The 12,737-nt window shown below is 36.9% G+C and overlaps 1 protein-coding gene across 1 annotated transcript; it reads left to right on the top strand.

Annotated features, from left to right (window-relative positions):
- Window positions 1-4,035, top strand: LOC106320441 (glutamate receptor 2.2-like). The gene is made up of 5 exons (XM_013758807.1): window positions 1-777; window positions 864-1,176; window positions 2,911-3,010; window positions 3,268-3,578; window positions 3,623-4,035. Exons 1-5 carry the CDS (start codon window positions 106-108, stop codon window positions 3,979-3,981), a joined length of 1,755 nt encoding a protein of 584 aa, XP_013614261.1. The 5' UTR covers window positions 1-105; the 3' UTR covers window positions 3,982-4,035.
- Window positions 4,036-12,737: the final 8,702 nt, after the last annotated feature.

Here is a 12,737-nt window from a genome sequence, read left to right as displayed (position 1 = left end):
TCTTCTTCTTCTTCTTCTTCTTCTTCTTCTTTTCTGTGTTTTTTATGGAACTTGGTAGAGGACAGAACCACAGAAGAACCGAAGTCAATGTGGGTGCCGTAACTGATGTCGGGACTACAAACTCGGAGGTTGCCATGCTATGTGTCAATTTGTCTCTTTCCGATTTTTATTCTTCTCGTCCTGAGTTTCAGACAAGGCTTGTTGTCAACGTCGGTGAATATTTCTGAACTTGAAGCTCTTGGTTCATCACAATTAGGTCCAAAGCTTCTCCAGACACTATCAAGAGTTCAATTCAAAGGACTTGCAGGAGATTTCCGTTTTATGAATGGACAACTTCAACCATCAGTGTTTGAGATTATTAATGTGGTCGGAACGGGAGAAAGGTCAATAGGATTCTGGACAGAGGAAAATGGTCTTGTCAAGAAAATAGACCAAGAACCTCAAAGTGTGGAAGCTTTATCTACTTGGAAATATTATCTTAAATACATTATATGGCCTGGAGAGGCTGATTCTGCTCCCAAAGGATGGGAGATTCCGACTAATGGGAAGAAGTTGCGCATAGGAGTTCCAAAGAGAACCGGTTACACTGATCTTGTGAAGGTCACAAGAAATCCTATCACCAATTCAACGGTAGTCACAGGTTTCTGCATAGAATTCTTTGAGGCTGTGATTCGAGCAATGCCTTATGACGTCTCCTATGAGTTCATACCTTTTGAGAAAGGCAATGGTGAAGCAGCCGGCAATTACAACGACTTGGTCCACCAAGTGTACCTTGAGGTGAGTAAGATTATTATATAATCTTCCCTTAAAAGGGCAGTTACAAAAAATATCTTAGTGACTCTTCCTTCTTCTCTCTATTGTAGAGATATGATGCGGTTGTGGGAGATACAACAATACTGGCAAACAGGTCCTCCTATGTCGATTTTACACTCCCTTTCATTAAATCAGGTGTGGGATTGATTGTACCAATGGATGACCTAGTGAATAGAGATCACTTCAGCTTCTTGAAACCTTTGTCATGGAAACTATGGGTTACTTCCTTTGTCTTTTTCTTCTTTATTGGCTTTACTGTTTGGGTTGTTGAGCATAGGGTTAATCCTGACTTTCAAGGACCGAAAAGATACCAAGCTAGTACCATATTCTGGTTTGCTTTCTCTACCATGGTTTTTGCTCCAAGTAATCAATCTTTCCTTCCTATTGACATGTTTGTTTTTTTGTATTTAATGCAACATTTAGATGTAGCATCTGAATACAATATCTTGATATTGTATCAAAATGTTGTTCATTTTTATAGATGCTAAGCTTTAAAAAAAAAAAATTATAACAACATTTGAATACTAATTAATAGTTAAAAACTAAAAATTTATGATTTTATTATCAATAATGAACTAATTATATTTTTAGCGGAAGCTTAATTTTTCGGTTTTGGCGAAAAAACACAATTTACAGATTTGGTGAAAAGACGATTTTTTTGTTTGGCGGAAAACGAATTTCGCAGTTTTGGTGAGAAAAATTAATTTTGTGGTTTCGGTGAAAAGGTAATTTTACTGTTTCAGTAAAAAACTTGATTTTGTGATTTTGACGAAAAAACATTATTTTGAGATTTGGTGGAAAACACAATTTTCCGTTTTTAATGCAAAATTCAGTTTTGCCGTTTTGGTGGGAAAATATTATTTTACATTTTTTGCGGCAAAACATTATTTTATAATTTTTCGGAAAACATAATTTTGCGATTTTGGGGGATAATTTAATTTTGAGGTTTTGGTAGAAAAAATGAAATTTTACGGTTTTGGTAAGAAAATGTATTTTATAGTTTTGATAGTGGTTTTGGTGAAAAATACGATTTTGTATTTTCGGCAGGAAAACACGGTTTTGGAGTCTTGGTGAGAAACTCAATTTTGCGTTTTTCTCGTTTTGACTACAAACTGTGATTTTGTGGTTTTGGTGGAAACATGTTTGCGGTTTTACGGGAAAATGTGATTATATGGTTTTGGCGGAAAGATCTGTTATGCGGTTTGGCGGGAAGATCAATTATTTTTGTTTACGCGAAATGTAGTTTTGTGATTTTGGTGGGAAAACTGATTTTACACTTTTAACTGAAAAAATCAATTTCAGAATTTTTGCAAAAAAATAATCTTATGGTTATAGGTAAACATAATTTTACTATTTTAAAAATATTCTAAAAATAATAATTAATATAAACTAGCTATTTTTATGTTTATATTGAAGGGTATTTAAGTCTTTTGGATTTTGTGATGCAAATGTTGCATTCAAAACTCTATAGTTTCTGGAATCTCAAATATTTATATTTGCTAGATGTTGTTGATGTATATCCAAATACATTATCAATATGCTAGTGTATTCGCATCCATATGCAGAATGGAAAATTGCCACAAATACCACATTCATAGTACCGCTTTTCATGTTTACACTAATTACTTTTATTCTCATTTTTAATGAAGGATATAAGACACTTATACCCATAGGTTTAACTAATATAGACATAGGATTTAGAGTTAAGGGGTGGGGTAGAGTTTTTTGAATATGAAATGTAGGATTCTAATATATATATAAAAAATACTTTAAAATTTTAATTTTTTTTTAAATAGTTTCAAACATAGTTTCCGATTTTCAAAAAAAATTTTTGATAAAAAATAAAAAAAAAAATCGAAAACATAAATTTTTTTTTATTATTTTTTTATTTAAATAATGATTTATTATATATATAGATAACAAGTTATTTTTGAAAATGTCATTTTAATGGTGGTAAAAATGAAAAGTGGTGCCATGGAAGTGGTAAACATAAAACTTCCCCATGCCGAATTTAGCAGAATATGGCATATATCGTACAAAATCTTGACGTGTGCATATTACCTTGATTGATGCTTACTAGCGAGTTGCTGTTTTCAGGAGAAAGGGTGTTCACCTTTGGAGCGAGGATCTTGGTTATCACATGGTACTTCATCCTTCTCGTGTTGACTCAAAGTTACACAGCCAGTTTAGCCTCACTTTTAACCACACACAGAGCCGGCCCTTGACGGAAGCGAGAGAAGCGTGTGCTTCCGGCCTCCAGGAGATTATGTATTTTACCGGCCACATTTTTACAACAAGTCTTATTAGCTTTATTGTTTGAGCGGTTGCTATATTTATAACATGTTGAGGGTTTGATGCCCCTTTATAGTTTTTTAAAAAATAATTAAAATCAGGTAATATGTATAGGCCACATTTTTATATGCTGCTTCTAGCCATATAATTGTCAAGACCGGCTCTGACCACACAAAAACTTAATCGAACCATAACTAGCATGCGTAGCTTGCTTGAGAGAGGAGAAAGAGTGGGTTATCAGAGAACATCGTTCATCTTCGGAAAGCTTAAAGAAGCAGGTTTCTCGTCATCTACCCTTGTGCCCTTTGATACGCCAGAAGAAAGCGATGAATTTCTCAGAAATGGACCAGAAAATGGTGGAATCTCTGCAGCTTTCTTGGAAACACCTTACTTGAGACTCTTTCTCGGACAATATTGCAACAACTATAAAATGGTTGAAGAACCTCTGAATGTTGAAGGATTTGGCTTCGTAAGTTTCCAAGACTATTACTACAGTGAAAATTCATTAAATGGTGAGATCGAAACTCTTTTTTTTTTGCAGGTGTTTCAAGGGCTATCTTGAAAGTAGCAGAGTCACCAAAAGCCATGGAACTTCAGCATGCGTGGTTCAAGAAGAAAGAAGAAAGTTGTCCAGACCCAGTCACCAGTCCAGATCCAAATCCATATGTTACCTCTAGACAACTTGGTGTAGACAGTTTCCGGCTTCTGTTTATAGGCGTGTTTGTTATATGCATTATAACCCTCGGAAAATTCACTTTCTGTTTCCTAAAGAAGACTGAAGGGAATGATTCGTATATCAACCGGGTAGAGAAATGTTCATGTTGGTCAAAACAACAAACGGTTCATGACAGGAGTCAAGCAAGACAGCCACAATAGTCATTAAGTCACAATCATAGCCGGCTTAGAGCATGTGCCCACAGTCACAGTGCATTTACACTAGGTCCCCTTTCTTTAATCATGTAAGATAATCAATATATCATGTTTTTATCATTTGATTTAGATAAAGTGTGTGTCATGAACCACGATATTATTCATATAGTTCAACTGATTTAGATACTTCTTCTTTTCCTTTGTTGAGTGTTTCTCTTTTGAGGGAAGAGGGAAATTTGTAATTAAAATAAAGTATAATCATCTCTTCATGAACACTTTCTTGAACTATGAGTGCATATGTCGAAGTTTCACGTGTAATATCTACTTATTTTCTAAGAAGGATAATCTTCCAAGGTATATGCCATGGAGGGTTGCACTTTGAAAGGGGGAATGCAGCTCTGGAAGATTTTGACTATATGGTTCAATAGGTAGCATTGTTTAGTTGTGGAAGAGCTCATGAAATATTGAGAATCAGAAACATGGTAAATGTTTATATTTATTTATTTGTCGTTCCATAAATAGAGCGTTCATGTTTATATACGATAAAGAAGGTATCTACTTATAAGGCAATATAGATAGTCATAAGGACCATTGTGTAAATAATACAGAATACAGTATATACCCTAGTCTGTACAATGTATAAATATTCTACTGCAGTCATAATAAAGATCATCTTGGCCTGATTATCTTATATGGTATCAGAGCAGCCTTAAACCTAAAAACAAGTCGCCATCTAAATTTTTTTCAAATTCTCTTCTTCTTTATCGCGATGTCGAGTTTCTCTCAAGCACCAGCATTCACTAACGAGACAATCCAGGCCTCTGCAACTCCGACGTTACTCAATGTTAACATGACTAATATAACTAAACTCACATCATCTAATTTCATCATGTGGAACCGTCAATTAAGTTCATGCTTTGCTTGATGGTTATGATCTCGCCGGCTACATTGATCGATCTACAATTGTTCCTCCTTCAACCATCACCACTGACGCAAGTGTGTTTCCTAATCCGGCGTTCAACTTGTGGAAACGCCAAGACAAATTGATTTACAATGGACTTCTTGGCGCCATGACCACCACGATCCAACCCATCCTCTCGGCAACGACGACATCAGCTGAGATCTGGACAACCCTCTCATCGACCTACGCCAAACATACAAAAGGCCATATCAAGCAAGTGCGACAACAAATAGACAACTGGAGTAAAGGAAACAAGTCAATCAACGAGTACTTCCAAGGCCTTACCACAAAGTTTGACCAACTTGCAATCCCAGGAAAACCAATGGATCTTGAAGATCAAGTTGAAAAAAGTACTCGGTGGTCTTCCTGATGAATACAAAACGATGGTGGATCAGATTGAGAGCAGAGACACTGCACAATCGCTTGCGGAGCTTCACAAGAAACTCATTATCCAGGAAACTAAACTCCAGTCTGCAGTCACAACAGTTACACATGCTCCGATTACTGCACACTACACTAACTAAAGAGGATTCAACAACAAGTCCAACAACTCACGCCGTGGAGGATACCGTGGAAATCAAGCATGGCAACAGCAGCAGTTCAGCTCGCCATCTCAACAAACCTCACAGTCCAACGCCCCACGTAGTTACCAAGGGCGTTGTCAAATATGTGGCATCTATGGTCATAGTGCTCGACGATGCACTAAATACACACGTCCGAAGGACAACAAGCCCCTCAGCAGCCATATGCGCCTCAGCATCCGTATGCACCTCAGGCTCTACCATGGCAACCGAGAGCCAACTACGTTGTGAATACTCCGTACAACATGACACCTTGGCTCATCGATAGCGGTGCTGCACATCACCTAACGTCGGATCTCAATAATCTAGCACTCCATCATCCATACAATGGTGGAGAAGAGGTAGCAATCGCAGACGGATCAACAATGTCGATCATACACACGTGTTCTATGTTTATCCTTACGTTATCAAAAATTCTGAAATTAGATAATGTCTTGTGTGTTCCTGCTCTTAATAAAAAAAAATTGATATATGTATACCGTATTTGCAATGCTGACAAGGTGTCCGTTGAATTCTTTCCTGCTCATTTTCAGGTGAAGAATCTCAGCTCGGGGGCTCGGCTGCTTCAAGGTCAAACGAAGGGTGACTTGTACGAGTGGCCCAAGCCAAACCTTAGCCCATCAGCCTATGCAACCTATCCCAATACCAAAGCCACGCTGAGCAGATGGCACAACCGGCTAAGCCACTCCTCATTGTCTACTCTCAAATTTGTTGTTTCAAAGTTTTCCTTACCTTGCCTAAACACTACTTCTTCTTGTGTTTATCCTTGCAGTGAATATCTTTTGAATAAAACTCATAAATTGCCTTTCAACAAAGTTCCAATACATCTTCCAAACCACTCCAATATTTATTCATAGATGTGTGGCAATCCCCAATATCTTCACCATAACAAATACTACCTTGTTCTTGTTGTTCATTTTATCTGATACACTTGGCTCTTTCCTATGACAACTATCTCAAGTAAAAGGCATTTTTATCCAGTTCAAACCACTTGTGGAAAACCGCTTCAACACAGAAATACAAAACCTATATTCAGACAATGGAGGGGAGTTCATCGCACTCCGATCATACCTATCATCCCACGAAATTTCTCATCTGACCGCATCACCTCACACCCCTGAACACCACGGCTTATCCAAGAGAAAACATCACCATATCGTTGAAACTGGATTGGCACTTCTCTCGACATCAAATATGCCTTTGACATTCTGGCCTCAAGCCTTCTCCACTGCAGTCTTCCTTAACAATGATCTCACAGCTCCAGTCCTCTCCAACGAACCCCCATTTCAGAAACTTTCCAGACCACACCGAACTACACCCAACTACGTACTTTTTGGTTGCCTCTATTATCCTTGGCTAAGGCCATATGCCTCAATGCCTCTCTTTAACCAGACTTGACATCTCATACGCCATCAATAGACTCTCACAGTTCATGCACCAGCCTACAACCGATCAATGGCTTGCCATCAAGCGTCTTCTCTAATATCTCTCTGGTACGCTAAGCCATGGCATCTTCCTCCGTAAACAAGCTCACTCGCCCCTACATGGATTTTCAGATGCTGATTGAGCTGGAGACTCCGACGACGACGTCTCTACCAATGGCCACATCATCTATCTAGCCTCGCATCCAATATCATGGTCGTCACGGAAGCAAAAAGGCATTGCAAGGTCATCAACAAAGGCCGAATACAGAGCAGTGGAAAATACCTCAGCTGATATACGATGGATCTGTTTTCTTCTCACGGAACTAGGCGTTGTCTTACCAGCAGCTCCGACCATATTCTGTGACAACATTAGTGCTTCTTATCTTTGTCAAAACCTAGTCTTTCATTCGCGGATGAAACACATTGCACTCGATTACCATTTCGTCTGGGGGCAGATTCAACATGGAATGCTGCGTGTATCACATGTCTCCACACATGATCAACTTGCGGATGGACTCACCAAACCTCTAGCCCGAGCGCCATTTCAGAGAATCTGCAACAAGATTGGTGTTACTAAAGCTCCACCATCTTGAGGGGGCGTATACGACAATATAGATAGTCATAAGGACCATTGTGTAAATACTACAGAATACAGTATATACCCTAGTTTGTACAATGTATAAATACTCCACTGCAGTCATAATAAATATCATCTTGGCCTGATTATCTTATACTACTTACCAAGATCGAGAATCATACAATGATTACATCACAAAGCAGGTTAAATGGATAAATAGGATATGGCATTTACTTAAGTAAGAGATACAATTGGTTAGATTACAACAAGAATCTACACTAGTCAAACTATCAGGTGCCAGCCGGCCTGAAACATCATAATTACCCACAAAATAGAACATAACACATGAAGTAAACATCGATACAACATTCTAAACGGCGGAAACTTGTCCTAGAGCGAGCAAAAGTTGTCAATGACAGAAGTCGACAAAATTTTAGGAGCATAATCAATCATTGAAGTTAAATATCCATATTGTTTTGTAACCCCCGAGGTCGTAAAAAAAGTGATGTGGAAAATTTGTTTCGATTTCATCGATTTAAACAAAACATGTAAAAAACAGTTTTTTGTTGCCACATATCAATTGTTTAGCTGAAGGAGCCACATAAAATCAGCTACTTACTTATATGAAGTTTTCATGTTGTAATCAGATCTTGACGCACCCAAATGATAGGGAGGAAAAAGCATTCAAGAGATTCCGGACAGGGAAGTCAGAAGATCTGCAAGCCTCGTCTTCACATATTATGATACATACTGTTACAAAGTAGCGTCTGATTTTGTGAGAGTCGAAAGTCAATAAAATCAAAATTTGTAATACAAAATTTTTACAGTATTGATTAGATAAAAATTAAACGATAAACAACCAGAAAAGAATGCGTAACAGTTTGAAAGATAAAGTTTTATTCCAATATTTCATATAAACATATGAGAGACAAAACCGTGATGAAGGTTTGTCTAAAGAGCGTGATTACAACAGGAAAGACAAGCAAGAGCATGAGGTTTAACTAAGTTTGGTAGACTAGCTACCTAAGACTAAACTCCCTAATGTAGATTTAAAACAACTAAAGCTTGATCTGCGCACCAGTGCGAGTGTTAGTTTTTTTTATTATAAATTGTTTAATGACATTTGTAAACACATAAATGTTTTGTTCATTTTTAGGTTCTTACACATGAGAACCAAACTCATCCGGACTTGGAAGGACCCGACTTAGATCGCACCCAAAAAATTAATATCAAAACAAAGTTTAATTTTAAGATCCAAAAAACTCGGTATCCGATAGAACCTATCCCTACCCGAACAAATATATGAATACCTATATCTAACTGATTATGTAAACAAATAAAATGTTTTTTGTTAACAGATTTGAATTCCTGTCACATATGAAAATAATACATTCAAACATTAATTTGGAATATTATGGCCGAACACGTAAAATAAGTGTTGTCAAATTATTATGGTAAATCCAATTAATGAAATAGTTAAAAAGTGTGGAAAAGAATGAAAAAAACACACTTAAAAATAGACAAGTTATGTTTTGTACTTTTATAATAAACGTTGTCAAATTATTTGGAAAATGACAATTAATGAAATAGTTAAGATGAGTGAAAATTAAGAAATAAAAAATATACCATATCTGTTGAAAATAAGGTTAGTTCTATTTTATACTTCAGTTTTAATAAGATAGATAAATCCAAACGGATAAGTACAAAATGCCATAATATGAATATTTTCCCTTTATTCCTTGTCTTTCTAGTAAAACTACAGAATGCATGTTTTTTAGATGACAAAAGAATATTGAAATAGTTTTTTGGGAAGGGGTTAAGTTAATAAATTTTGCAAAAATGTAGTAGCAGTATTTCTAAGTAGGCGTTAAATTGATGATGATACTCATAGCAATCTTTGAGTATGAATGGTGACCAGGGAACAGTGAGGAATAATGCATTCCCTAATGTTCCTAAAAAAAATCACCATTCATAAGGAATAATAATTCTCTCTCATTCCCTTTCATTCCCTTTTTTGTAGAAAATTTAAGAACAAAATTATTCCTTGTTAAATTTGATAAGGAACAACTATTCCTTTTCATTCCTGATATTTTGTTCCCGTACATTCCTTTTTTATTCGTTCCTCTTAATTCCCGAATGGTCACCAGTCTGACCCTTTCTCGTGAGAATTCATCTAAACAGTAGGCTTACTTGGAAAGTTGCTAAGCGCCTTGGATTTAAAACGTCCCATTCAGATAAGCTGTGCACGTGTAAAAAAGAGATATTTGTTGTAAACTTAATGATTTAGAACTGTAAGTTTCTGTATATTATTAATGAATAAGTGTTCCCTTTATATAAGGGTTACAAAAGAGATAAATGGAAATACAATAATAGGAAAGATTACAAATCATAAACATAAACGAATTAGGAAATAGACAAGTTGTAGCTGCCTCAATCTCTTCTCCAAGTCTCGTGGCCGCCTCTCTCTCTCTAGGGTTGGGCCGTCTCTCTCTCTAAGTGTATGGGTCGGTTATAGACCGGGCCGGTTATGGACATCTACCAATTGATTTATAACACTGGTTTATATATGACTTAGTCATTCTTTTTCGGGTCAGCAAATGTGTCTGGCATTTGATTAGCTACCTTTGTAAATGTATAATCTTTGGACGTCTATTTCACATTCTTTAGTCTGAGGATCTTGCCAAGACAATGATGGTCGATGCCATTCTGTTTCTCTTACCAGCTTTTATTTTCTCCCCCTAATGTTGGATAGTCGGATCCATTAAACTATGCAATCCGTGGACTTGGCCACTAAATAGATCACCCATATTTGGCTTAAGGTACTTCATTATTTGTGGGAGATTCATATCCAACATATATCCCCATCCTCATCCTCTTTTAAGGATCCATCTTAGACGTCACATATATTTGTGGTGGCTTATCCAAATATCTCAAGATGTTATATGTCTGGCTCATGACCCGTAATAAATTTGAGATGGGAATATCTATGCTCACTTAATGGTTTGATGCTTATTAGTTAAGATGCATGTAAATTCGTGTGTCCCCAAGCCTTGGACTGAGAGTTTGGACCTATGGGTAATGGCCAATACAGATTTATAAAAGGATTCAGCCATGCTATATATAGTATGGACATGTGCGGATTTGTCCTCACTGCCCCCTCATGGACATACTATAATCTTTAAGTGCCTTGGGACATCATCGCCTAATGAGTTTCCCTTTTGTTTATGCTACACACGTGAGATTCTATGGGATAACTCTTTGTGCCCTTTCCAATATCAATTTCGCATCATGTTTTGGACCAGGATGGCCAATCCGGTCATACCATAAAGTGTATAATTTCGTGGGTAAACCATTCTGGTTACCATGACTATTGTATTTATCATACTGATCTTGGCTTAGTCTAGATCAATAGAGAATGCAGGTATAGTTTTTTTTATAGGATTCATTATGGCATTGGGCGATTTTATACATATATCTGAAAGAACTCTTTGTTTCCTTCGCCCATTGTTTCAATATGAAAACCATTCATTCTTATATCTCTATATAATCTCAGTGGGTTTTTCTGAGTGAATATAAAGCATCTAAATGCTTACCCTTATACATATCTGGCCATAGCCCTTAATGTGTACCATACCCGCAAATTATATTGGCCTTTTCAAAAATCATTCATTCCTTTTATTAACTTTTAATAAAACAAGTTCATCGAAATGAAAAACATCAAAACAAAGAACATAGAATTTAGATTACAAATGTCGAAATCAATCTTCAGAGAGATGTTTGGTAAAGAAAGGTCTAATTGTCGTTTTCTAAATATGGATATATTGTTTATATAACCACCAATAAATCAATAAATTGTTTAAATTCCAGGCTTGTTATAAATCAATTGGTGCATGTCCATAACCGGCCCGGTCCATAACCGGCCCATACACTTAGAGAGAGACGGCCAACCCTAGACAGAGAGAGGCGGCCGCAAGACTTGGAGAGGAGAGAGAGGTGGCTACAACTTGCATATTTCCTAATTCGTGTATGTTTATGATTTGTAATCTTTCCTATTATTGTATTTTCATTTATCTCTCTTGTAACCCTTATATAAAGGGAACACTTATTCATTAATAATATACAGAAACTTACAGTTCAAAATCCTTAAGTTTACAACACGTTATCAGCACGATACCCTCTAACACCCTGAGCCTAAAACCAAATCGCTAAAACCCTAAAACCCTAAATGAAAAGGAATCTGCCTCGGAACTTCGAAGAGGCCGTTCTCCCAAACCGTGAGGACCCAGAAAACGATCAAGATATCATATCGAAGCCCTGGCCGAGACGAATCAGTCAGTGCAAACCGCTTGTCGATCTGACCACCGACGCGCTCTCACGCACTGATACATTGCACGCCGATTTGCTTTGGAACCTTAATCCGAACCCGACGATACCGACGAACCCTAATCCGTTCGCGACTCTGTTCCAGCTCGTGTCCACCTGATCAGCTCCAGCCCCAAGGCGTTCCTGATCCTAGACAAACTCAGCTCCATCCTACATCAAGGGCAGCTCGCGATCCGACAGCAACAGCTCCCGTTCGCATCAGAGCCGCTCGCGATCCGTTAGAAGCAGCTCGCGTCCCAGCCAGCTCGCGTCCCGATCGTGTCTTAACTCGAGGTTTATTCTTGGTGGTCCGGTTTCTACAAACAACTAAACTAAAGGTATTAAAAATTCTAAGAACATGATGAATCAAATTTGGTTGATTGTAAAGAATAAAACCCTAAAATATAATCTCTAAGATGAAAGCCATAAGATAATACATCAATCCCTAAGTGAGTAAATCAAAGCTCTATAAGTTTGATCCCCAAACCCTAAAAATCGAGATTGATCCATTGATCAATTAAAATCAGAACCTTAAAGGTTTTGAATTTCAAATCGAATCCCTTTGATCTAAGATCAAAATTTTGAAATCCTTAAGCCCTAATTCAAAAACTATTGATTAATTAAAACTAATTGATTGATTGATTGAGATTGAATTTGATCATCCTGAAATTGAAATTGCTTGTTAATAAAATCGAAACACTAAAACTCTAATTCTGAAAATCAATTTTGATTGTTTGAAATTGAACATTGATTGGTTGATTTGATCACCTAGAACTATTGTTAGGATTGTTCAAACTCGAATCTGATTGTTTGGCTTGTTTAAACTAAAACCCTAATGACCTAGTTTAGATTATTTT

The sequence above is a fragment of the Brassica oleracea genome, unplaced genomic scaffold, assembly GCF_000695525.1.
Source record: "Brassica oleracea var. oleracea cultivar TO1000 unplaced genomic scaffold, BOL UnpScaffold00924, whole genome shotgun sequence".
NCBI lineage: Eukaryota > Viridiplantae > Streptophyta > Magnoliopsida > Brassicales > Brassicaceae > Brassica > Brassica oleracea.
The sequence above is the reverse complement of the archived record's forward strand: the minus strand, read 5'-3'. Positions and strand labels throughout refer to the sequence as shown.

What these genes read in the sequence shown, in the direction of transcription:
- LOC106320441 (XM_013758807.1), top strand. Translation starts at nt 106, where the DNA reads ATGTCGGGACTACAAACTCGGAGGTTGCCATGCTATGTGTCAATTTGT. An exon ending in TCCACCAAGTGTACCTTGAG is followed by an intron (nt 778 to 863) that starts GTGAGTAAGATT and finishes TCTCTATTGTAG; the next exon opens with AGATATGATGCGGTTGTGGG. An exon ending in ACAGCCAGTTTAGCCTCACT is followed by an intron (nt 3,011 to 3,267) that starts TTTAACCACACA and finishes GTCAAGACCGGC; the next exon opens with TCTGACCACACAAAAACTTA.